Source organism: Topomyia yanbarensis, chromosome 2 (genome assembly GCF_030247195.1).
Source record: "Topomyia yanbarensis strain Yona2022 chromosome 2, ASM3024719v1, whole genome shotgun sequence".
Taxonomy (NCBI): Eukaryota; Metazoa; Arthropoda; class Insecta; order Diptera; family Culicidae; genus Topomyia; species Topomyia yanbarensis.
In genome coordinates, this window is record NC_080671.1 from 161035771 (window position 1) to 161061014 (window position 25244).

General features: G+C 41.9%; 1 protein-coding gene across 1 annotated transcript in view; it reads right to left on the reverse strand.

Moving 5' to 3' along the window:
• Window positions 1-8481: 8481 nt before the first annotated feature.
• LOC131681922 (L-selectin) overlaps window positions 8482-25244 on the reverse strand; it is a 79569-nt gene continuing 62806 nt past the window's right edge. The window contains exons 2-4 of the mRNA XM_058963022.1: window positions 16813-16913; window positions 9380-9780; window positions 8482-9311 (exon numbers count right to left, since the gene is read on the reverse strand). Coding sequence (XP_058819005.1) covers window positions 9153-9311; window positions 9380-9780; window positions 16813-16912 — 660 coding nt within the window. The 5' untranslated portion in view covers window position 16913 and the 3' untranslated portion in view covers window positions 8482-9152. The remainder of the gene's footprint in view (window positions 9312-9379; window positions 9781-16812; window positions 16914-25244) is intronic.

Genomic DNA, 25244 nt, shown 5'->3' on the forward strand with positions numbered 1-25244 from the left:
CGCAGCTTGCTGCTGCGTGTTGAGATCCTTTTTCTAGGGGGCGAAATATTGCCAGTGTTGTCCACTGCAAGTTGAGGTTCGTTTCGTTTGTCTTCTTTCGCGTTATCGTTCACGTCCATGTCCTCATCCGTACTACTTTCCTGCTACTCGCGTTCGGATGTTCCAGTTTGTGTTTTACTCTTAAGGGTCGTTATAGTATGTGTGTGGCACACGCTAACGCTATGTTGGGATTTATATAACCTTGTGCTTATTTCCGGTTTAATATCATGAATTGGGAGCACTGCTTCGACACGCACTTAAGCGTTAGCGACGACGAGTCGAAGGCCTCGTTGACGACAGTTACCCCGACTCGTCATCTTTTCGCTCCCGACCGCCTCACAGGTAAGACGTGCTCCAGCCTCCGGTATTTACTCGCATCACCGTGATGGGGGATTTCTAGTTAGCGCAATGCGATGGTATTTTCACATTGGCGATCCTGCCGGTTATTGTAATAAGAACCCGTGTAAATCCCCCACGCGGTAGCCAAATCAAATAACAGTAAAAGTGTGTAACTGAATGACTTCCATAAAAACAATATGGCCGCCCGAAGGAAAAATTATATGTTCAGTAAAGGCGTGTGAACTGCAAGTTTTTGTTTTTCAATCAAGTAAAATGGCTGTGTAATCGCATGCGAAGAAAGCTGCTATAAATGCTTAGTAAGGCGGATCGGGACGTCCGCGTTATATTTAACAAAATAATGTTACTTTGCAATCGAAAAAAATACTTTTCCGGGCATAAGTAGCATCTCCCTTGAGCGTTTCTTCTTAACAAGCTCCTGTAACAGCATTATTACGCCGCATAAATGTGTAACAGCAAAATTACGCAGCAAAAACGCATGTACAAAAGCAAAATGGCCGCCTAAGTCCGCAAAAAAAAATTCCGCTTTAAAAGCTTGGCATGTCGGATCGGGACGACCGAATTACATCCAGCGAAATATAGCTTAAGCGAAGTTATATTTTTGTGACTGCATTATTGCAACGTATAAATGTACATAATCATTCGCAATCCAGAATTAAAATGGACGCTAGCATAAAATATTGCCGCTATAAACGCTTGCTATGGCGGATCGGGACAACCGCACTGTATTCAGCTAAATAATAGGTTTCCTTTTTGTGTCTATCACAGCAGAGCATAAATGTGCAATTGCAAATCAAAAACAAATCGCTTAAATAATTCCAGGAACAAACCCGCAAACAACATATTGCTCGTATGTATATGCATTTCAATAAAATAAATAAATAGCAACAAAACCATATGGCACACATTTCAATGAGCTTTATTCCAACACAAATCCACTCACTACTACGGCGGTATCGCCACTCAGCAAGCTTTTAGTCACACAGTAACATGCTTATAATCCTATTGATTGAACTCCATTAATAATTGCAGGTAGAAAATAGAAATTCTGATAGTTGTCCCAACACAATCCAAACATGGCAAGTAACGGAAAATACGTGCTGGCAAAGAACGAATCCGAACCGCATTCAAATGATGTAGAACTAGAGCAGGAAGCGAGTTCTTGTAGCGTTGTTGGAAACAACAATGACGATTGTGATGAATGTAGCAAACGCTCAAACAGTGAGAGTTACTGTAGCAGCGAATGTGAGAGTCAGAACAGCGAGGATAGCGAAAGCATTAAAGACCGAAACAGCATAACTAGCTCTGGAAGCGTCCGCTCTCTTTGTGAAGCTAGGTCACCTAATCTCCCACAAAATAGTAAAGGAACCACAGACACGAATCCTGAGATTCAGGTCAGCACGAACACTAAACCAGTGGATGAAGCTAATTGTGGAAGTGATCGAATGCAGCGAATTGAACAAGTCCTTGCAGACCTGACAAAGGCCATTAGCCGCTTTGAATCAGGCACTCAACAACCAGCGAATCATGATGCTGAACAAAGTTGGAATTTCAGCCATGACCCTTCTAAACCACAATGCTCATACTCGAATGTTCGCCCCGAACATATCAAGCCTTTTCCCAGCGGCGTTCGCCCCAATCAAATGTTGGCGGAATGGTTTGAGTTCATCGAAAATTTCGAAGTTGCGATATCTTTGCACAACGCTAATGACCCCGCGTACAGGTCGAAATTGTTATACCTTTCCCTTGGTCAGGAACTACAAGCAATTGTCAAAGCTTCTAATTTGCGACCCAGTTTAAAGGATACAAACTGTTATGCAGCATTCATTCAAAACATTGAAAGCCACCTACGCTCAATGACGGACACAGCTGCCGAACACCAAGCATTTCTGCGCATGAGACAAGAGAGAGGTGAATCTACAGTCACATTCCATGCTCGATTAGTGAGAAACGTTAAACTTTGTGGCTATAGCATTAATGATCAAAGTCGGTTTGTGCGGGCACAATTGCTCAACGGTTTAAGAAATAAAGAGTTGGTTAAAGCAGCGCGCACATATGGATATGACACTAATTTCATCGTGCAGTCATCCACCCGTTGTGAAGCATATGAAGCAGAAACAGCTGATCAGCAGATTGAACCCAATATTTTTGAAATTGGTCAAGGGTATAAATTAAATAAGAGAGGTAGTTCTTATCAGTGGTCTGATCCTGGTTATGGCAAGCACCGCCGAATGGACCCAGGCTTCACACAAAAACAAGAACGACATGCAGCAACATTAAATCGCGGAAACAGTTTTCGTAAGCAAATAAAAGACGGCCGCTCAACTTCACAAACACTAGGGCGTCGTCAACGTTGTCCAAGGTGCAACAACGCTTACCACCGGAACCTCGAATGCCCTGCTTTGTCCAGAACGTGCAATACTTGCGGTCAACGAGGACACTTCAGCGCTACATGCCGAACAGGACGCTTAAGGATGGTGCGCACAAGACGCTCTGATGCTGAATCTTCTGGCGAAGAAATGCATACCGACACGAAACAGGTAAAACAAACATAATTGTCACTTATAGCAAAACTAAACAGTTAAATATACGTATAATACAAGCAATCCAATTCTCTACTACAACTTTCTTTCATTCCCTTCTAGAGTGTAAATGCTCTTACGCTGGATGACGCATTAATCAATTGCAGTATTGGAGAGTCTAGTCCCATATGCTTTCTTATCGACTCTGGTTCCGATGTTAACGTTATTGGTGGCAAGGATTGGTTATACCTAGAGCGCGAACTCAAAGCGGGTATAGCAAAATTCGAAATCATTCAAAGACTGACCCCAGGATTGCACGCTTACGCTTCCGCCAAACCAATGGCAATAAAATGTACATTCAAAGGAAACGTTGTGGTACTAGGATCAACGAAACCGTCAGTGGTTGCGACGTTTCACGTTGTTTCCGATGGAGCGAGATCACTTTTAGGCCGATCTACAGCAAACGACCTGAAACTATTGCAGGTAGGAAAGAGCGTGAACACTTTCGAGACTCTTGACGAAGATTTATTTCCTAAAATGCCGGGTGTAAAAGTCAAGTTTAGCGTTGACAACTCTGTTGCACCTACTAAAAATGCGTACTATAACGTTCCAGCCGCGTTCAGGGAAGCAGCACGACTAAGGTTGCATGATATGGAAAAACGCGGAATCATCGAAAAGGTGACGTCCGCGCCTAGCTGGATAAGCGGCATGTCAGCTGTGGCAAAAGGCAAGTCAGATTTTCGACTTGTTGTCAACATGCGAGCCCCAAACAAAGCCATAAACAGGGAATACTTTCGGCTTCCTTTGATTGAGGAAATGCGGGTCAAGCTTCACGGGTCAAAGTACTTCTCTAAACTAGATCTAAGCAGTGCCTTCTATCATCTAGAGCTAGCTGAAGAGTCGCGTGAACTCACCACTTTCCTCGCGGAAAACGGCATGTACCGCTTCACACGACTGATGTTCGGGGTCAACTGCGCTCCCGAAATTTTCCAGCGCGAAATGGTACGCTTGTTCATTGGCTTAGAAAACGTAATTGTCTACATAGACGACATCCTCATTTTTGCGAAAACGCTAGAAGAACTGAGAACTACTGTCAGCAGAGTTCTCGAAATCTTACAAGCCAACAACCTAACCCTCAACAACGCAAAATGTGAATTCGATAAGGATAGAATAAAGTTTCTTGGGCACAAACTAGATGCCGAAGGATTTCACATCGATGAGGAAAAAGTTAAAAGCGTTCAAAATTTTAGAGAGCCTACAACAATTTCTGAACTAAGAAGTTTCCTAGGTTTAGCGTCCTACATTAGCCCGTACGTGAGAAACTTCGCAGATATATCCCATCCATTGTGGGAGGCCACAACAAAGAAGATATGGAACTGGGGAGCGCAACAAAAAGAGGCGTTTGAGCAGATTAAACAGCGTATAGTCCACTGCACAATCGCCCTTGGATTCTTCTCGCATAGTGATAAAACCATCCTATATACCGACGCCTCTCCAAACGCACTAGGGGCAGTACTAATACAGGAAAGCAACGACGGGAAACCGAGAATAATCAGTTTTGCTTCCAAAGCTCTTACGGTCACTGAACGGAAATATGCTCAGAACCAACGAGAGGCACTCGGTGCAGTATGGGGGGTCGAGCACTTTTCATATTTCCTACTCGGAAGACAGTTTACCCTTCGCACAGATGCGCAAGGAGTAGCTTTCATTCTAAATAGGTCGCGTGAGGAATCCAAGCGGGCATTAACTCGTGCAGATGGCTGGGCACTCAGGTTAAGTCCGTACAGCTACGACGTAGAGTACGTGCGCGGGAGGGACAACATAGCCGACCCTTCATCTAGGTTGTATGATGGTGAAGACGAACCGTTCAACGACGAAATCAGTCCATGGGAAATAGCAGTACTTGAAGCTAATTCAGTGCACATCCTAACCGAAGAAGAAATCAAAAATGCCACATCGAAAGACAAAACGCTTCAACTTGTTCTGATTGCTTTAGAAACCGGACAATGGTCAAACGTTGATGCCAACTATAACAAAGTAAAGGACGATCTATCCGCCCGCGATGGTATCATAGTAAAAACAGGCTGTGCTGTGATACCAACAGAATTGCAAAATAAAGCTCTCAGAGTAGCACACGAGGGACACCCATCTATCGCGAAAATGAAAAGCATAATTAGACAGCGCGTCTGGTGGCCAGGTTTGACAAACATGGTACAAAGATGGGTAGAATCGTGTGAAATTTGTGCTACAAACGGCAAACCGGAAAAGCCTACACCTATGCGACGGATTTTTGCCCCAAAGGTTGTTTGGGAGGCCATAGCACTCGATTTTAATGGCCCTTACGTAATGTTTGGTGGTATCTCCATCTTGGTCATTATCGACTACAGGTCAAGATACCTTATTGCTCGACCCGTGAGGTCTACGAACTTTGAATGTTCTCGGAAAATTCTTGAGGAAGTGTTCGAGAAAGAGGGATACCCAAAAAGCATTAAATCCGACAACGGACCACCGTTCAACGGCACGGAGTATAAGGAATATTGTGCAGAACGAGGAATAGCAACAATATTCTCTACACCGCTATTTCCACAACAAAATGGAATGGTGGAAAGTGCTATGAAAGTAGTGAACAAAGCAATGATTGCAGCCTCATCCAATAAAACAAATTATATTGACGAGCTATGTGAAGCAGTACATGCGTATAATGCAGGAGCTCACAGCATAACTAAGCTTCCACCCGAGGAAATTATGCTGGGGAGGAAAATTAAACGAGGATTACCTTTGCTTGACCACCGACGAGCAATAATTGACGATGAACTCCTTAATAACCGAGATCGCAAGGCGAAGCTGGACGGAAAGCTGAGGGAAGACTCTCGCCGAGGAGCTCGAAAGTGTCGTGTGAAGCCAGGAGACACCGTAATTATCCAGCGGCAGGTTCGAAGCAAAGGGCAATCCAGATTTTCATCCAAAAGATATGAAGTCACGGATGAAAATAACGGAAGCTTAGTTCTGAAAGATTCAGATGGTCAAACCATAAAACGGCACGTCTCACAAACGAGAAAAATATTGCACGGCTTGGAACCCGACACACCTAGAGCAACCGAGGGTGAAATACCGAAGATAGTAGAGGAATCCTGTTTGAATCGCCGGGGAGAACGTACAAGAAACGCGCCGGAATATTTAAAGCAATACGTCCGGTCTATTGATAAAAACACTACGTCCTAAAAATAAAATTCATGAATAACATGCATAAATATCGCATTATATACCTGATGCTTTCTTATTGAAGTTTTACTAATTTAAATAATGAACGAAATGCCACAACAAAATCCTCTCTGGCATTCTTTATCTTATGCTTGTTGACGTTTTCGGTAAGTATGGGTTTGGATCTTTACGCCTACCGCCATTCTACTCAACCCTCCCAGACTACATCAAGGCCGGTGGCATGAATGGGTTGCAATTTCTGACACATGGTTGGAAAGCTGTTATGGGAGAAGACTCCTACTATGCCGGGGCCTACAAATAAGATTTGTTCTAGCACTGCTTGAACATGCATATCACTTTTCAGAGCAGACAATGCACCCGTTTACTCTCATTTGTGACAGGAGGCAAAAGAGCGATAGGAACAACACTTATTCAGAGTTTTGGAACGATGTATAAAACTAATATTCTTGAGATTTTTTTTTGAAGAGAAGGGGAGATGTGTGGCACACGCTAACGCTATGTTGGGATTTATATAACCTTGTGCTTATTTCCGGTTTAATATCATGAATTGGGAGCACTGCTTCGACACGCACTTAAGCGTTAGCGACGACGAGTCGAAGGCCTCGTTGACGACAGTTACCCCGACTCGTCATCTTTTCGCTCCCGACCGCCTCACAGGTAAGACGTGCTCCAGCCTCCGGTATTTACTCGCATCACCGTGATGGGGGATTTCTAGTTAGCGCAGTGCGATGGTATTTTCACAGTATGTTCGTATTTTTCGGCATTCATTTCGTTGTTGTTGTTGTTGGTTGTTGGTGCTTGATCCAGAGATGTTGGTTTTGCAGCTGTTAGTGGTTTAGCGTAAGATAGTTGTGTGCTGATTTCAGTTGGATTTGTTGAGTTTTCCTTAACAGTTTCTGCGCAAGGTTTTCCGGGGTGCAGCGTCTTCGTGCAGAACTGGCACATAGGAATTTGCCCTGGGTACGTGACTAGTGATGTCTGATGAATGAGAACATCGTCACTTCCTAACACTGTGACGGTTATGTATGAGGGAATTGGCTTGATCACATGCATTCTCACCACACGAACACCGTTAGGGATGCCCGGGAAAAAATCCTCCATGTATCGTATGTAACGGAGTCTACTTCTCCGTATTTTTGCAAGCATTTTTTAATCACGCTGTCAGGGGTACGCGTAGCCAAATCATGAACACGAACTTCTACAGCGCCGTTATCGATGTATACGGGAATGCTATATTTAACATAGTCGCATTCTGTGGTGTGCTGCATGTTGTTTCGCGAGGCGAATGTCTCAGCTTGGTTAATGTTCTTGAACGAAATCAGCACGCAACGTTTGATATGATGCATTTGTATGGTTTTCAGTTCAGCCAGATTGAGTTACATCTGCACTTTTAAATAACTGTTCCACTTCCCGAATGGCTGGTCTTACGGGGCATTTCGAAAAATCAACAGCAAAACAGTTCGACCGCAGCTGGGTTGCTTTTTGCTGGGCACCGACACTCATCACTAAATCGCACAGTAGTTATAGGCTATTGTTATATGGACTGCTTGTGCGATAGCCACCGATTGATTTATAGGTAGAATTGACTGTTTCAATTGCGCGGGACGATTTTTTGCTTCTGCTCAAGGCGAAATGTGAACTGATTTAATAATACTTGTATCGGGATGATTTTAATAAAAAAATGAAACGGGAACTAATTTCTAACTAATATAACAATAAATTAGAGTAGTTGGTGCGGAGATCATAGTGTCGAATGGTGATTAATATAGCAATTTTTGCTTAAGGGTGCATATTAGACCTGTTTACCCTATTTTTAAAAGAGAGAGGGCATCAATGGCGCATGCTACCGTTGGATTTGGTCTGAAAAACTTCTATTTTCAACAAAAAGGGGCACCTTGCCACACCGCAGTCGCTACAATCAATTTCTTGCAGAGCAAATTTTCAGAACGCGTTGTCTCAAAAAATAGTGATTTGGAATGGCCTCCTCGTTCTCCGGATTTAACGGAACCAAACTTTTTTTCTGCGGGGTTACTTGATAAGTAAAGTTTATTCTAGCAAACCTAAGAACCTCAAAGCCGCAAAAGAGCTGTTGTTTCTGTATCAATTGGGGGTGGTCATTTAATCGACGTTGTGTTCTAAACCTGGTTTATAATAAATGACATAACACATCCTTAAAAAAAAATTACCTGTGAAATCGGCTGAAAATGGCGGAGTTGTTTAATGTTGAAAAAGGATACATCCAACTGGCGCCCCTTGTAAATTTTAGGGATTTCTCATTGCTGAGAACCACACAGAAATTCAGATCAACCCCCTTCGACCCAACTACATTAAAAACACAAAATTTTACGATTTGGTACTATTTATTTTCCAACACAGAAAACAAAAACTTACAAATGTACAAAATATCGAATCACTGACACTAGAACAGCAAATGTGTTTATGAATGTATTTCCCGATTTCATTTGTTTTGTAGATGAACAATAGCTGTCACAGTTTCTAATCTAGCACACTTAACGACTTTATTTATTCCTTCTCTTTTAACTTTTTGTACAGAGAAAATTCGAACAATTGTTGAGTTCAATTTTTTACATTAAAATCATAATTACAATACAATAAATAGTAAAAACGCGATTATTAACGTAGGATTTGTTGCTCCTCTCGCTTTTTTCTTTTGTTTTTTTAACGATTACTTCTTTACGTTTAGGATTTATGCTGCCAAATCTGAAGCTGCCATCAAGCGGATTTCGCGTTTCATCTTTCGGTTATAAGAAACAGAATTTGATTTTTAAGCCGTATATTCACTTTCGATTGAACCAACAACTGAAGAGAAATTTCTACTATTCTTTTATCAATACGGAACGCGCTAATTGGTGGCAGCTTCGTGCTTGGCGACATCTTAGCTGGGGACTTGATTTGTTTGATTTTTTTTTGGGTGAGTGATTTTTAAATATTTTGGACTAACGCTTAATTAGAGACCGGATACAACGTGTTCCTTTTTAAAACGATTTTTCTTTACAGACGCACTCCAGGGTTGCGGGAGCGGACGAAGTTCAACAGCTCGTCGGAATCTTCACACACGAATGGCTTCAGATGGTGGCATGCGACGTCGTGCCACTTCAGACCATCGTTGTAGAAATTGTTCAAGATCGACAGGCAGGATTCGTCGTTACCCTAAAAGATAAAATAGATATCATGTTGATTTATTCACGTTACTTGAACTCGGTTTATTAAATTCGAACCTGAGCAGCCTCACGGTTATCCGGCTGTTGCTGACCGTATCCTCCGGTGTAGCTCCAGTCTCCGGTGTTGCGCTGGGTGGTCGGTCCGATCTTGACACCCGAGCCAGACCAGAACCATCCGTTCTCGTTCGGTGGCTGGAGATCGGGGCGGTCGCAACCAGCAAAGTTGCACTTGCGGCCCGAGGTCCAGATGTAGCGTACGTTTCCACGAGCAATACGCTGTTTGATGAACTCGTTCTCCTGCGGAGTCTCCATCGAGACGGCGTCCATGCAGTGCCGGCGGCAGATATTACGTGCGTCGAGCCAATCCACCTCTAGGTTACGGGTCGGGTTGTGTTCCCAGCTGAAGAAGTAGGAATGTGCTACGCCCCGGGCATCTCGGTAGGTCGCGTGTCGCACGCCTGGGTGATTGAAGTGAGTGGTTAGAGTAGGATGGCAACAATCGATATCTTAAATCTAGCGAGGTTTATAGTTTTGGTGTTATTCAGAAGTTTGTTAGTATAACTTGTGTTCCGGTTTAAAGTTTTCGCCACTCAAGCACTCAAAAAGGGAAGAGGGCGGACAATAATGACAGAGAAGAGAAGAACATCAATCTTGCAATTTGTGGCGAATGCAAGATTGACGACGTTAATCTGGCGGAACGATACTCGGCAAACGCTCAGACAACATGTTCAATATCGTGATAGCCGTCACGATGCGCTGAAGTATGATTTATTAAAAGATCTTCACGGGTGTCTCTTTTCAAACCCTCCTAACTCCTTCATCCCCAGTTTTAGAGAGATTGGCTTAAGGTGTGATATTTTTTGGTTCTCTCCGAGTAACGAACAAAGCAGTGCCTGACTGAAACAGAAATTGGAGGAGATAAGTGGGAAGACAAATTAAATTCGTTTATTAGCGAATCATATAGCCTTAACAGAATAAGGTATTCCTTTACATTCCGTTGAATCCCAAGGAATGTTTGAAGAGTACTGATGTTTTTATGAAGCTAGATTTCCATAATCCTAGTTCGGGGCAGTTTGCTAGGAAGTTCTGAGGACCAAGTGGCTTACTGAAAAACGCAGCAGTATTTTTGCAGTATCGCCGACTATGGCTTCCAAAAAGTCACGGCGCAAGTTTATAAACCTAAGTTTGCTTAAGCCGAATTTAAATGACTATATCCCCTCGAGAGTGTTGATATATCAGCTCATCAAGAAGTGTCTTCATTCCCTTGGGAGCGAAGAATACTTCCGTATTGACTATCTCTGTGTCGTTATTTTCCTTATCCCTAACCTTACCAATTCCCCAGTCCTGTCCATCAGGGAAATGATGAAAAGGCAAATCATGGCAAGGCACAAGTCTGCGATCAACATCGTGATCGTGCCAATAAATGTTTTCTTCAATCCAATTAATTTTGGTTTGGCAGCAAAGGGTTTAATTCCCAAAACTCCTTATTGGCTACGACGCTACTTGGAGTTATTTGTTAAAGAGGCGACAATGGGTTATCCTCAAACAACATGATAAAACTTTTAAGGTATTCAAGATAGATATTTAGTGTCTCCATTAAAGTTGTTCGCAAAAGTGACAGCTACAAATTTGCTGAAGGCATCATCTCAATACAATCGCTTAGAAGAAAATTAATGGAGTGAGACCTGACACTGAGCTGAGCCAGACGATAGTCATCGGAGGAGATTTCAATGCTTGGGCAGTGGAGTAGAGAAGCACATAAGAGGGTATAACCTGTTGGAAATTTTAGTCAAGCTGGATGTTATGATATGCAATGAGGGCACCAGCACAACTTTCCACAGGAGTGGACAAGAATCCATTGTCGACGTTACTTTTTGTAGCCCGTCGTTAGTGCCAAACATTAGCTGAAGAGTTTGCGAAGACCACACTCATAGCGACCATCTAGCAGTCTGGTACAGTTTTGGTCAACGATATATGTGGAATCACTTCAGGCAGCGAGCAACATGAATGCGGAATAGTTAACAGAAATGCCAGCAAGAGCAGGTGACACTACAATACCAAGAAAACTAGAGCCAAGGAACAGATGGTGCCCAGCGTACTGGTGGAACGAGCAGCTTGGAGCCTTCCGCGCAAGCTGCCTTAGAGTCAGATTCGACGCTCAGAGAGCTAGCACCAAAGCGGAAAGAGAGGATCGTGATATAGTGTTCCGCGACGCAAGAGCCGCATTGAAACGTGAGATAAAGCGGAGCAAATCGATATGCTTTAAAGTGTTGTGCAGAGGTGCTGGCGCCAACCCCTGGGGCGGCGCACACCGTGTTATGATGAGGAAGACCCATGATTCCTTTGGACATGTGCCCTGATAAACTGAAGGTTATAGTAGAAGGGCTCTTTCCGGAGTGCGATCCAATGATATGGTCGATTATACCGTACGGCGTTGTAGAGCTGATCAATGCCGAAGTGATACAACAAGTCTCCAACGAGGAACTCGTTACTTTGGAAAAAGATGTAAAGGTTCCCAAAATCGCATTAAGAGCGGTAATCCAGACACCCCTGAATATGCTCAGAAAAGTGTTCCAAAAGCTTCTAGATGAGAGCCATTTTACTGACAAATGGAAGATACAAAAGTTAGTGCTACTGCCTAAACCAGGTAGGCCCCCAAAGATCCATCGTAGTATAGACCAATATGCCTGTTGGATATCCTCGGAAAACTCTCGGAGAGGATTGTCTTTAACATGCTGAAAACATTTATGGAAAGCGTCTAAAAACCAGTTCGGGTTCCGGAAGGGCAAGTCTACGGTGGGCGCCATTCGGACAGTGATCGAGAGAGCCAATATGACGCGTTAACAGAAAAGAAGAGGAAATCGGTGCTGTGCGGTGGTAACGATAGACGTCGAAAAAACTTTCAATAGCGCAAGCTGAGAAGTCATAGCAGAATCCCTGCACAAAATGAGAGCCCCTAACTACCTGTGCAGAATCATAATCTATGAGACATAATCTATGAGACAAACAGAGGAAGAAAACGGTTAGAATTACGGATGGAGTTCTGATCTATCCTTCTGGGGTCAAGATCGTCGGCTTTGCCGACGACGTAACCTTGGAGGTGTACGGGGAGTCAATCCCTGAGGTAGAACTAACCGCAGAACACGCGATCAACACGGTGGCGGAATGGATGGGGCCTGGAGCTCGCTCAGCGTAAGACGGAGGTGGTTATCGTCAACAACCGCAAGTCGGCACAACATGCAGTTATTCATGTGGGAGAAGACGCGATCACTTCACAGCGGAGTCTGAAGTCTCTCGGAGTCCTGGTCAAGAGCAGTGAGGGTAACCAGTTATCTGCAGAAACTGGAGAGCACCTACCGCGTGATGTGCCTCAGAGTGAAATCTGGTTGATTGTTTTATTTGGGGTTTTAACCTTACGGTCATTTACCCGAGAGTGATATCTGCTTACCGCACGGTATCATCCTGCGTGATAGCGAGCATGATGCCAGTCGGGCTGGTTATCTGGGAAGATGAGGAGTGCTTTGAGCTGCATGCCACTAGAGGAGCCCGCGAGCGCACCAGAGTGGCTTCGGTCGCCAGATGGCAGCGTGAGTGGGATAACTCCTAGAAAGGTAGGTGGACCCACCGGCTGATACCTAACATGTCGAGCTGGGTGGGTAGACCCCATGGGGAAGTTCACTTCCATCTGACACAATTCCTGTCAGGCCATGGCTGCCTCCGACAGTACCTCCACAGGTTTGGGCACGCGGAAGTCCCCGTCTGCCCTGACTACCCAGGCGTTGCCGAAACTGCCGAGCACATACTGTTCGTATGTCCTCGACGTCGAAAGGAGACTTGACGTATGTGGCTAGGACACAACCCCTGATACCCTTATTCAGCGGATGTGTCAAGCGGTGGAGAAGTGGAACGCAGTCTCGACTGCAACCACCCAGATTGCCTGCAGGCTACAGAGAATCTGGCGCACCGAGCTACAGACGTAGGGCACGACTAACTAGTGGTTGGTTAGTTGGAGCGAAAAGGGCCGAGCGCGAAAAAGTGAGGCAGGTTTGGCGTAGCGACTTGCAACTGCATAAGGGGTAAACCCAGCCACCCCGAAGCAAGGCAGAAGAGCCTCACATGGTATGTCAGAAGTGGGGCCTAAGGAAAATGTCCCACATGGGATGCCAGCGGGAGCGACAGGGCGTAATAGAGTGGTATGATCGAGAGTGAATCAGGTGATAGGGTGAGCATCCAAGTCAGCCTCACATGGTATGTTCGAGGTGAGCACACAAGTAAGCCTCGCATGGCGTGATAGAGGTCAGCACAAACGTAATCCTCACATGGAGTGTTAGAGAGTGAATCAGAGTGTGACAGAGCGAGCACCCAAGTAAACCTTATACACGATGTATGAACGCGTGACCGAGAGTGAGTGAGTACATCAAGTACAGCCATCCCCCCAGAAGCAATACCGAGAGGTAGTCCCTGGGGAGAACAATGGCGGAGCCCAATGGAGTTTAGTCAGTATTACCTTGTCATAGTGGAGCCCGACACTACAGTGCACTCCGTGTGGTAGTTTGGCATCTGCGTAAATTGCATTCTCCATTGTAAAAAAGGATCTATCCTGGGTCCAAAGCTTTGGAATGGGATGTATAACGGCGTGCTGATGCTTAAACTGCCTACGGGTGCAGGGTCCGTTGGGTTCACGGACGACATCATAAAAACGGTACTGGGAGAGACGCCGGAAGAGGTGAAAATGGTGGCTATGGAGGCGATCGACAGAATTGGAAACTAGATGCAAGAACTGAACTTGCATATAGCCCACCAAAAAAAGAGGGGCTATTGGTCAGTAACTGCAAAATACTGTAACAGGCAGAAATCACTATCGGGGAGCATGGCATAGTCTCGAAGCGGGTACTGAATCAGCCACCGCCAAGCAGTAGCAAGAGGCGTCTTCTGGCTAGAGTATCTTCGTCGCTATTGAGGTACAGAGGCTCTGTCTGGAATTCAGTGCTGAAGACACAGCGGAATCGAGTAAAGCTGAATAGTAGGTTCAGGCTCAAGATCATGCGGGTCGCGAGCGCATACAGGACTATCTCATTAGAAGCAATCTATGTTATCGCTGAAGCGAGTCCTATCGGGATCATCCTAGTAGAAGATAACGAATGCTATAAGCGGAAGGGGACCGGAAAATACGAATAACACTGAGAGCTGGCTCGATGGTCACATGACAGCAAGATTGGGACTCGTCTGAAAAAAGAAGGTAGACTCTCACATTCATACCGGTTCTCTCGACTTGGGTAAATAGGAGGTATGGTGAAGTAACCTGACCTTCTGTTCCTGGTTGTTTCAAACAGTACCTTCATCGCTTCGGATACGCGGTGTCATCCTTTTGCCCGATGTGCGTAAACCTCGAGTAAACACCAGAGCATGTGATTCTCGTCTGTCCTGGATTTGCAGCAGCGCGAAGGGAGTTGCCTTCGATTAACGTAGAGAATATTCTGGCAGATATGAGACGAGGGCACATGTAATGCCGTCATCAGAGTAGTGGCACTGACGCTGTCGGAGTTTCAGCGAAAGTGTCGAATAGAACAGCAAGCTGACAACACCAGCTACCAAGATATGGGCGAGTGGATCAAGTCGGTTATAAACACTGCGAGTGTGGCCGTGAAAAGACGCGAGTCAGGCCTTTAGGCTCCTTCAGATCGGTTCACGTCCCGATGGGTTCCAGCGTTGGCGACGGTCGTATGCTACGCAGCGGCGGTTTGCCAGTAAGCTGGCTCAACGCATACAGAGGGGGAAATGGGTTCAAGGAAAGCTGGAAGCTGCTGATCGACATTTTATCCAAAGCGGAGAAACAAGAAACAAGTTAGCAAACGCGAACTGGTACTTTGAAGTTGGTGAAAAATCCTACAAGGGTTGCTGTGAAGGGATGTGAGTTAAGTTTTTCGGCATCTCCAGATTGGGTCACGTTTCTGCGGGTTCCGGAGTTGGCGTCAGTTCCGGGGCTGATCTGATACTCAGCGAAGATTGGATAGCGACCTGACATAACGTACGCAAAAGGCCAACGGGCTCAAGGACAGCTGGGTGAGTTAATGACAGTAACACTAATTCGGTCGGAGCTCCAGCGCAGCGGAGAAACGAACACTAAGTTGACAACACCAACAAGTAGTTACACGCCGGTTAAAAATTCAGCGAGGGTAGTTGTGAAGGAATGCGAGGTAGGTTTTCAGTATCTCTGGATCGGTTCACGTCTCGACTGGTTCCGCAGTAATAGTAAAAAATAAATACTAAAAATAAATAAACAAATAAATTAAAATAATAAAAATAAAAAAGGAAGAAAGAAAACAAATTTAGGAGCCAAGGGGCTCTAGGAAAGAAAAGGAGCAAATGTACAATCCTCTCCCAAAGTAAAATCCAGCGGTTGTCCCAGGAGGTAGAGGATACGGAGATACAAGAGGTTTGGGTTTAGTCGGTAGGCATTTACTATGACATATCACTCTTGAGATACACACTCTCCCCAGTCAGGTTCTCCACTTCGTATGCAACTTATTACCAGTTTGGGCCTTGCAGTTTGAATATCAAAAGGCTCCAGCGCTTCCCAAGTGGCACGCTTTGTTACTGTATAGTATTTGTAACTCTCTTGGTAACAACTATGTTATGGAAAAGCGCACTTTGTTTGTATGTTGTGCAACATGCTCCTAATTGCAGCAAAATGATAAAAACAATAGCTGTGCCATTTGTCGAGCACTCGGTAGTTGGACAGTTCTGTTTAAGGGTGGAATGGCAAACAAAGAGGCATTTGCAACTTGTTCGATTGTTTGTGCAAGTTAGCAAAGTTCCTGATTAGTTGCATACTTAACACTATTGGCCAGCTCTATAGTTACATAGTTGCACAATTATTTAAAAAACCCGTGGAAATTCTTTTCAAATATATCCAACAATAAAAAATATTGTGTAGCAGTGCTGCAACATTTAAAACTTTCAACAAGTTGTAATTGCTACTTGGGTTCTTTACCGAGGGCGCGTAGTCTGCGTTGTATTAATGCACTGCATTCACAGCCCTAGTAACAATTCAGGTTTTATGGTACTCCTGAAGCCTTCCTTAAAACATAGATTGCACTTGTAGTGTGCTATAAAACTAGAAATGCTGCTTGGGAGAGCAGATATTCTGATGTTTCTTTTGCAGATCCAGACGCGGCATGTATTGTTTGTAAGTTTACCAATCTCTTAAGATGGTATTTATTGGGTCGGTGTGCAGGAAGTAGTCCTGTTGCGCCAGTCTATTTTTCTTTGATTGTCGTAGTCGAAACCCCGATTGAATTCCGTATATCTGTGGTTTCCCACTTTTTCAATTCAATTTTATGGTGTGACTAGGCGAATGTCTATCACTGGATAACATAAAATTTAATCAGTTCATCAAAAGTTGCGAATGAAACGATATGGAAAATGGAAGCAATTTTTTGCATTTTATGACACTTTCTTTACTTTTCCAATTGTTGTGGTATACTTACGATTGGCACAACTCCTAGGATCGGGTAGAGCAAGCCGTCGTTGTGCCAGTACCAGGGTAGCGCCGATGGCCAGTAGCGCTAGTGTTCGCAACACGGACATCCTGCAACAGAATATAAAGAAAAGAAAAAAAACCCGAGTTAATGGCTATTAAATTTCCCATGGGCTTCTTTTTTAACGGTTATCGGGTGGCGGACCTTTCGATGATCGGAAGGCGCGAAAATCGTCATCGATCGATTTGCGGTTTCGGTGGGAAGCCGCTGCTTTTGTAAATGCGCTCCCGAAACAACCATAACGAGCACGCGGTTTATATTATGTCGAGCCAAGCCTATTTCCTGGTGCTCGGTTTTACTATACCGTTGCGGCTTTTGTTGTCGAATTCCACCGAAGCGGTTACTGTTTGGGGCATTGAATTTCAATTTCACGTTCGGTTCGGAATGTTCGGTTGGGTTATTGTTATGGTAATGTACTTTTCCAGTAGATGAAATTGATTAAACTACTTGACAAGCCGATCTGACATGTCAATCGTAGATTGATGAACACATTGCCTAAATAGATAAATGATTCAATGTCAGTTGTAAGTCTAGCGTGACTTGCAGTCTGTTGTCAGTGAGGTTCCAGTTTTATCACAGTACACTACATTTACCCATCCGCACTGGGCGATTATGCAATTGCAACATCATGGCAGTCGAAAACCAAAACAAAAACAGGTATTGCATAATTTTCACTGATAAAAAAATCGTGCCGAGCTCGGCCAACGAAAGGAACTGTTCACAACAACAGGTAAGGGGGGAAAGAAAACAGCGAAAATACCGATGCTACCGGCCAATGGCTATTCACGAACCAGACATAATTTACTGCCTCGATTACATTCACAACTGCTTTCTCCCTCGTCTGGATATGTACACGGAATCCACCCCGCTTCGATTGAAGATTGTAAACTACTTTCGCCAACAACACGCAGCAAAGTTCAGCAGTGTGCTAGGTTTTGAACCAACTCCCCCAAATATCACAGCCAGTTCTTTTGTACACTTCTCGTAGATTCTAATACAAATCTAGTAAATTTGGGCTGTTGATGTTGAATTCGAATATTCGGAAAGAAATTAAACGTAAACGTTTGTTTTAAAATTTGATTAGAAATGCTGGCTGGACGCATTCAATTCCGAAACCAACCAAACATGTGATGGATTTAATTGACTGCCTTCAATGATGATATAATACTGCGCTTCTTCTTCGATGATGTTACCGTTTGGAGCACTGCTAAAGATTGTCCTTTTTATCGTCGATTTTTAGGCAATGAATTTTATTAATAAATATTCAGTAAGAATCCCCAGCATTCCCATATTTACATTCCAATTTCCATGATGATCCGAGTTGTTACTGTGCATTTATAGCTAAAATTGTGAAACATTCCGCGCTATAATTTTTGTGTTTCACGATTTTCGCAGCCATTATAGTGCACAATTTTGTTTTGACGAGTTATGCATCAACGAAACGTAGGATCTAGGCACCAAATGGATTGATAGGTATTTTCAGAACAAGTAGATGACTAAAAACGATGTTTGACGCTTAACCAAAATTCAAGTTGACGACTTCTGGTAAAGAAAAAATATGTAACCCTAGAAATATTTTCCGAAAAGAGTTGACGTATAGACGTGGGAATTCTTTGCCCAGCACTTTTTTTGAAATTCAGCATAGAGACTTCAGCTTCAACGAAATTCTCTACCATAAGAATATGGGTGCTTTCGAAATGGGTGGACAAGTAAATGTCGGAAATCGATGTCTGGCGCCATTTTGAACGTAAGATAACGACTTTCGATTAAGCCAAATTGAAAAAGTTGTCTATAAACCCTACAATTAGGAATGACATGCGCATCAGAGCAAATAATGATAAGAATAAAAACTCGCGCACTTTTCACTAACCGACGCTTTTCTCTTGTATGTGTTCTCTCCGTTATGTTTTGCTTCCACATATGCATTCTAATGTATGACTCTACACGCAAAAAAGTGGTTCTTTTTTGTGCATCGCTCTACCCTAGGGGAGGCTACTGAAACGATTTCAAAACGGTTCGAACTGTGTTCGTTTATTTCAGCTCGAGAATGATCGCTTTGCTGGAATATTGAAATGTGGACTGGACAGTAAAAACTTTCAATTTAACTGGTTTTGTTCGAGGTCTGTTGATAACTTTTCTACGTCAGGTACACAGAAAAAATGTATCCAAATTCACTGCGTTGCGTTGTGACGATGTTTTTGATGAAACACACACTGGATTCAGTATATTTGACTACTGATTATCTAATAAAATCTGTTTGTGAAATGGTAAGTAGGACTAATCCAAACCGTATTAAACCCTTTACAACATGATAGCCACCATTGCCGGCCGCGTCCATCTCCATCGTTCATGGGAAAGGGTAAAGGATAGGATAAACAGGAAATGTTGATGCTTTACCTACTTAACGGAAGGTAGACGACTCATTAGACTCTCGCACAGGTGTCGCGGAATCGGAAGGTAGAAGGTCGGATTCGCTTCAAGCAAGCGATGCGACCTGTAAAACATAGTTAGTTATCTGGATGTTTAGTTAGTCTTCGAATACAAGTTTACTCGAAAAAACAAAAAAATTAGATTTCGAGGTTTAAAACTCTGGGTAACCGGCTACCGCATCAATAGCTTTCGTTAGTGTATTCAGACAGCTCTACGTTATATTTATTGGGTGCTGAACATCACCGAGTGATAACACGGAATATAGACATTGTGAAAGTACATTCTAAAACCCTGTTTTAATCCACCTAGCGGTGCAATTGTGCCTTTCTCATTAATCCAAACTACATAAAAAGGTTCCCAAAATGGTGAATAAAGTGCCATGAATCATCCCAGAACACACGTTTTTACGATGTGAAAACAGGACCATGAACAAAAATCATGTGTTCTAAATTATGCTCAATTTCCCTTCAGTAACGTCCGCATAACGCTTATTTTAGTGGAACTATTTGTTTTTGTTTTGTGAACTTCAGTCACGGTTTCCGCCAAGTCATTTCTAATGCGATTTTCAGTACGCGAACTAGTTCAACTTCATGAAAATTATTCATAAAACCAAAGGTTGACTCATGATAAAATATTCCGGATATGTTATGAATCCATTTAATTCTCGTGAACTATTTCATGATTTCTAATATATTAGGTACGATATTCACGAGTACGGTGAATTAGTTCACAAATTCATCAAATATTTTTCATGTATTCGTGAACTGGTTCATGATTCTTAATATATGTCACGATCTAATATCCGTACTTGTGAAATAGTACACGAAATCATGAAATAGAATTCATGTATTCGTGAACTGGTTCATGATATCTAATATAAGTCACAACTCACATTAATTAATATAAAAAAGTTCACGAAATCATTAAATATTATTCATGTATTTGTGAACTGGTTCATGATGCCTAGTACATGATTTACAATCAATTTTGGGTGCTGGTGATATTTAGAAGATATCGCCAATCATTTGCAATTTCATGCAAGATGATACTGAAATTTTACCGTGAACTCTTTCACAAAATTTGGAGAATTATTCGTGGAATTATTTTTATTTCATGCACTGTTTTATGAAATGTCCAGCGGCTAGCGACCATAGTAATAGACACGAGCATTAGATATAAAAAAGCTATTAGGACCTCGAACATAGTTATTCACTTGATAAGGTTAAGGGAGATGTCTGGATAGAAAACGAAAACTGCGCTGAGAATCCCAAATAGTGTGGGTGATGTAATTCACAGAACAAGATATCGCGAATCAGTCATATTTTTATGATCCAGTTCATATTGCCACGTTATTCCAAATAAAAAAAAATCGATAGTAACCAAAAAGTAGATCACAATTAGGCGAAGAGAATTTACGAATACCGTGGTAAAACTGCTGATATCATGAACATTAGTCATATTACTCTTCGTGTCAAATTTGGAAGTAAGTTTTAAAATAAAACATTACGATAAAATGAACAGAAATTACGAAAATCATGACTAAGATTCTGAAATTATAAACATGAATTACTCTATTTATGACTAAAATATTACGATAACATGAACAGCAGTTACAAAAATCGTGACTTAGATCCTGAAATCATGAACATGAATTACTCTACTCATAATTAAAATATCACGAGAACGTGAAAAGAAATTACAAAAATCACGACTAAGATCCTGAAATCATGAATTTTAATTCCACTAGTCTGACAGAAAAATGCGATAGTAAACTCATGAATAAGATAGCACAATAACGAAAAGAGAAATCACAAGAATCGCGAATCAGCTCTTCAAATTATGAACATCATTTGACGGTCGGCTGTATATTCCCAAATCATGAACTAGAATCACAACAAAAACTAAACATGTCTAGGGAACAACAACAGTACCCTAACCAAACATAGTAATGTTACGCCATATACCTATTTATTCGGGGCGAACTAGTTTTTTGAAAACACAAATAGTTACATGGATTCGAAGTATATGGCTGGTTATGTTTAATATTATGGTGGAAATGTCCATTACATATTCAGTACGATTTGCACATACATACAATGGATCGACAGCCACGAACTTGAGAAGCTATGTGTCGTAGCTGAAACACTTGAACTCAGCAGCAGATCCAGGAGGAGGGTTCGGGGTTCTGGACCCCGCCAACTTGTTAACAAATTTTAAATTAGTTTCAATTTAAAAGTAGTTTTCAAACTCAAAATCATTTGAAACCAAATTTTTCACCGGTTTTACAGACCTACTAGGGAAGTTTATTTAGGATGAACTAGGATTTTTTTTCCGGAATTGGAGGGGGGGGGGGGTAATTGATGTGGGAAGGTGGGTTTAGGGAAGGATGGATGGTGGATTAAGCTTCAAAACAAACGATAACAAATTGGTGCAGTTTGTTTGAATAGAAAAAAAGTTATTCTGAGAAATTGAATGAACGTATAAATATGGGACACACTGTATTTCCCATAAAACCGATGTCAAAAACTTCAAGCAAAGTGGACGGAGGTCTAAAATTGTCCAAATAATATGAAATTTGGCATCTGAGTTTACTTTGCTATTTGTCACAATAGGAGGCCAATGCTCTAATGCGGGTGCGAAGGTGGCCGGGGGGGGGGGTGATGAAAGGCGGAGGTTTTGGGGTAAGTGGGGGGAGATACTACACCAAACTGCATATTATATCTTCTATTTGAGACCTGTTTTGAGAAAATCGGTTCGGTCATCTCCGAGTAACCGATACGCAATTGTTGGTCACACACAGACATACACACATGCGAATGCACATGTTTTCCGAACTCAACGAAGTGAGTCGAATGGTACAAGAGTGTCGGCAAACAATTGCCAGCAATTTATAACTCATTTTAATAATTTTCGCATCATTTATACATAGGTATATTGATTACTGGTTTATAAGGAAATTTTGCATGTGGCCACATACTTCAACCTGTAACACAGGAACCAAAACTCCGATTCAAAGGAAATTTAATAACATTCAGTAGGAATATTCTAGCTTTCATTTGAGACTGATTTTGTGAAAATCGAGTCAGACATTTCTGAGAAGAGATGTGAACTTTCCCGAAGCTTCCGGTTCCGCCGAAGTTGTCCAATGTGGTCAACGTGGGTTTGATTGGGCATCAGTGAGCTGAAACTATAAATCCAAACATTTTCGAACACTTTTAATGAAGTTTTGTTTCTTTTAGATACCATGCTTATACCGATTTATATGGTAATTTCATGCGTGACACCACTCCTCAACCTTTAACTCCGGAACCGGAATTCGGAATTAAATGAAATTCAATAGCAGCCTATTTCATTTGAGACTAAATTTGAAAAAAATCGGTTCAGCCATTCCTGAGTAACCGATGTGCTTATTTTTGGTCACATACATACATACTAGACCTCTCCACAGTTTGAAAAAGTTTTGAAATATACATGGGTCAGCTCAAATTTTTGTTCTAGGTGTGAATTTAAGAACTTTTGCCAAAAATGGCTTAATTTGGATATGATTTAGAGTTGTCTCCAATCAAAAATCGTGTTTTTGCAATGTTTCCATAGGAAGATCACTTATACTCTGATTTAATAGGCCCTACATGCCCACATAACATCAAAGGTTGTTCCTTAGACATATCTTAACATGTTCTAACAGGTGAACTAATCGCAATATAAAATTTGTTAACTGGATTTTCATATAGAAAAGTATATCAAAACCAAGGAAAATTAGTAGTATTTTTTCTTGATTTTGGTACTCTTTTCTATATAAAAATCCAGTTAACAAATTTTCTATTGGGATTAGAGCTATGTCGACCTGTTAAAAAATGTTAAGATATGTCTAAGGAACAACCTTTGATGATATGTGTGCATGTAGGGCCTATTAAATCAGAGAATAAGTGATCTTCCTATGGAAACATTGCAAAAACGCGATTTTTGATTGGAGACCAGTGCTGGGAAAATCACCAAAAAACAAAAATCATCAGTGATAATTATCACTGCTGATCATGCTGTGCTATGATCACAACCATAAAAAATCGCAAGTGATTTTCTCTGAAGCGATAATGTGCTAGCAAAAAATCATTGCAACAAAATCACCGCCTGTGATCACGGCCTGATTATGATTTGATCAGGATTATGAAGTTGAGAAAATCAGGTACGATAGAAAAGATGCAAAATCGGGGTTGATGGTATTGTACACGATTATTGTAAGAAACTCCTTATGATGATGATTTAGCCAAATGAGTGAGTGAGAGCGATCCAGCACACATGTAGGGATGCAAAATAATCCAAATGCTAACGATTTCATCTTTTCGGGAAAGTGTTTTATATTGAAGGACAAGTTGTTAGTAGTTGAAAATCAATAGTTTTGGACAGTTTCAATGCACAGGGGGTCCGCCGATGCGTTAAAATTGAATTTTTCAACTTTTCGGGCCCTCAACTTGCCCTTCAATATAAAACACTTTCCCAAAAAGTTGAAAAAAATCCATTTTGACACATCTGCGGACTCCCTTGTGCATTGAAATTGTCCAAAACTATTGGTTTTCAATAGCCCTCAACTTGCCTTTCAATATAAAACACTTTCCCAAAAAGTTGAAAAAAAATCCATTTTGATGAATCGGCGGACCCCCTGTGCATTGAAAATGTTCAAAACTATTGATTTTCAACAGCCCTCGATTTGCCTTTCAATATAAAACACTTTCCCAAAAAGTTGAAAAAAAATCCACTTTGACCCATCAAAGTTTTGAAAATGTCCAAAACTATTGATTTTCAACAGCCCTCAACTTGCCTTTCAATATAAAACACTTTCCCGAAAAGTTGAAAAAAAATCCATTTTGATGCATCGGCGGACCCCCCTTCTGCATTGAAAATGTCCAAAACTATTGATTTTCAACAGCCCTCAAATTGCCTTTCAATATAAAACACTTTCCCGAAAAGTTGAAAAAAATTCCATTTTGACACATCGGCGGACTCCCTTGTGCATTGAAAATATTGATTTTCAACAGCCCTCAACTTGCCCTCCAATATAAAACACTTTCCCAAAAAGTTGAAAAAAATTCAGCTTGGCTCATTGACACCCCTAACATATCCATAATGTTCGAAAATAGATGATGATCATCGATCCAAGAATTAAATCAAATCGCAATCATGGATGATACTGCTCACTTGTGATTTTTTCCGAATTGCTCGCTGCAGATAGAATCATGCCGGGATCACCCTCTCAATTATCAAATTCAACAACAGATCAAAATCACCACTGATAGACGGCAAGAAAAAATCGGTGGTGATTTTTGTGAGATGATCTTTTGATAGTTAAGAAAGTGATCACGGCATGATTTTATCGGCAGTGAGAATTTTCGAAAAAATCATAAGCGATAATTATCAGCCATGATTGCGTTTTGATTTTTTTTTTGATTATGATTTTCCCAGCACTGTTGGAGACACCTCTAAATCATGTCCAAATTAAGCCATTTTTGGCAAACGTTCTTAAATTCACACCTAGAACAGAAATTTGAGCTAACCCATGTATATTTCAAAACTTTTTCAAAATGTGGAGAGGTCTAATACATACACACGCACACACACACACACATACGCACATACATTTGCCTAACTTGATGAACTGAGTCGAATGGTATAAGAGACTCAGCCCTCCGGGCCTCGATTAAAAAGTCGGTTTTCAGAGTTATTGCATAGCCTTTCTATAGGAGAAAGGCAAAACATGCGAAATGTTACAAAATAAAGAAAAATATTTCATATTCTTCATTCCCGATTGTTTGTAAAATACGCGTATGCGAGCGATAATAACAACCATTGAAGGGAAGTACATGGTATTGATAACCTAATGCAACTTACTAGAAATAACGAAACTTTTAGATTCATAAATACAGACGCGTTTTATTTTCAATATCTATTGACTCGTG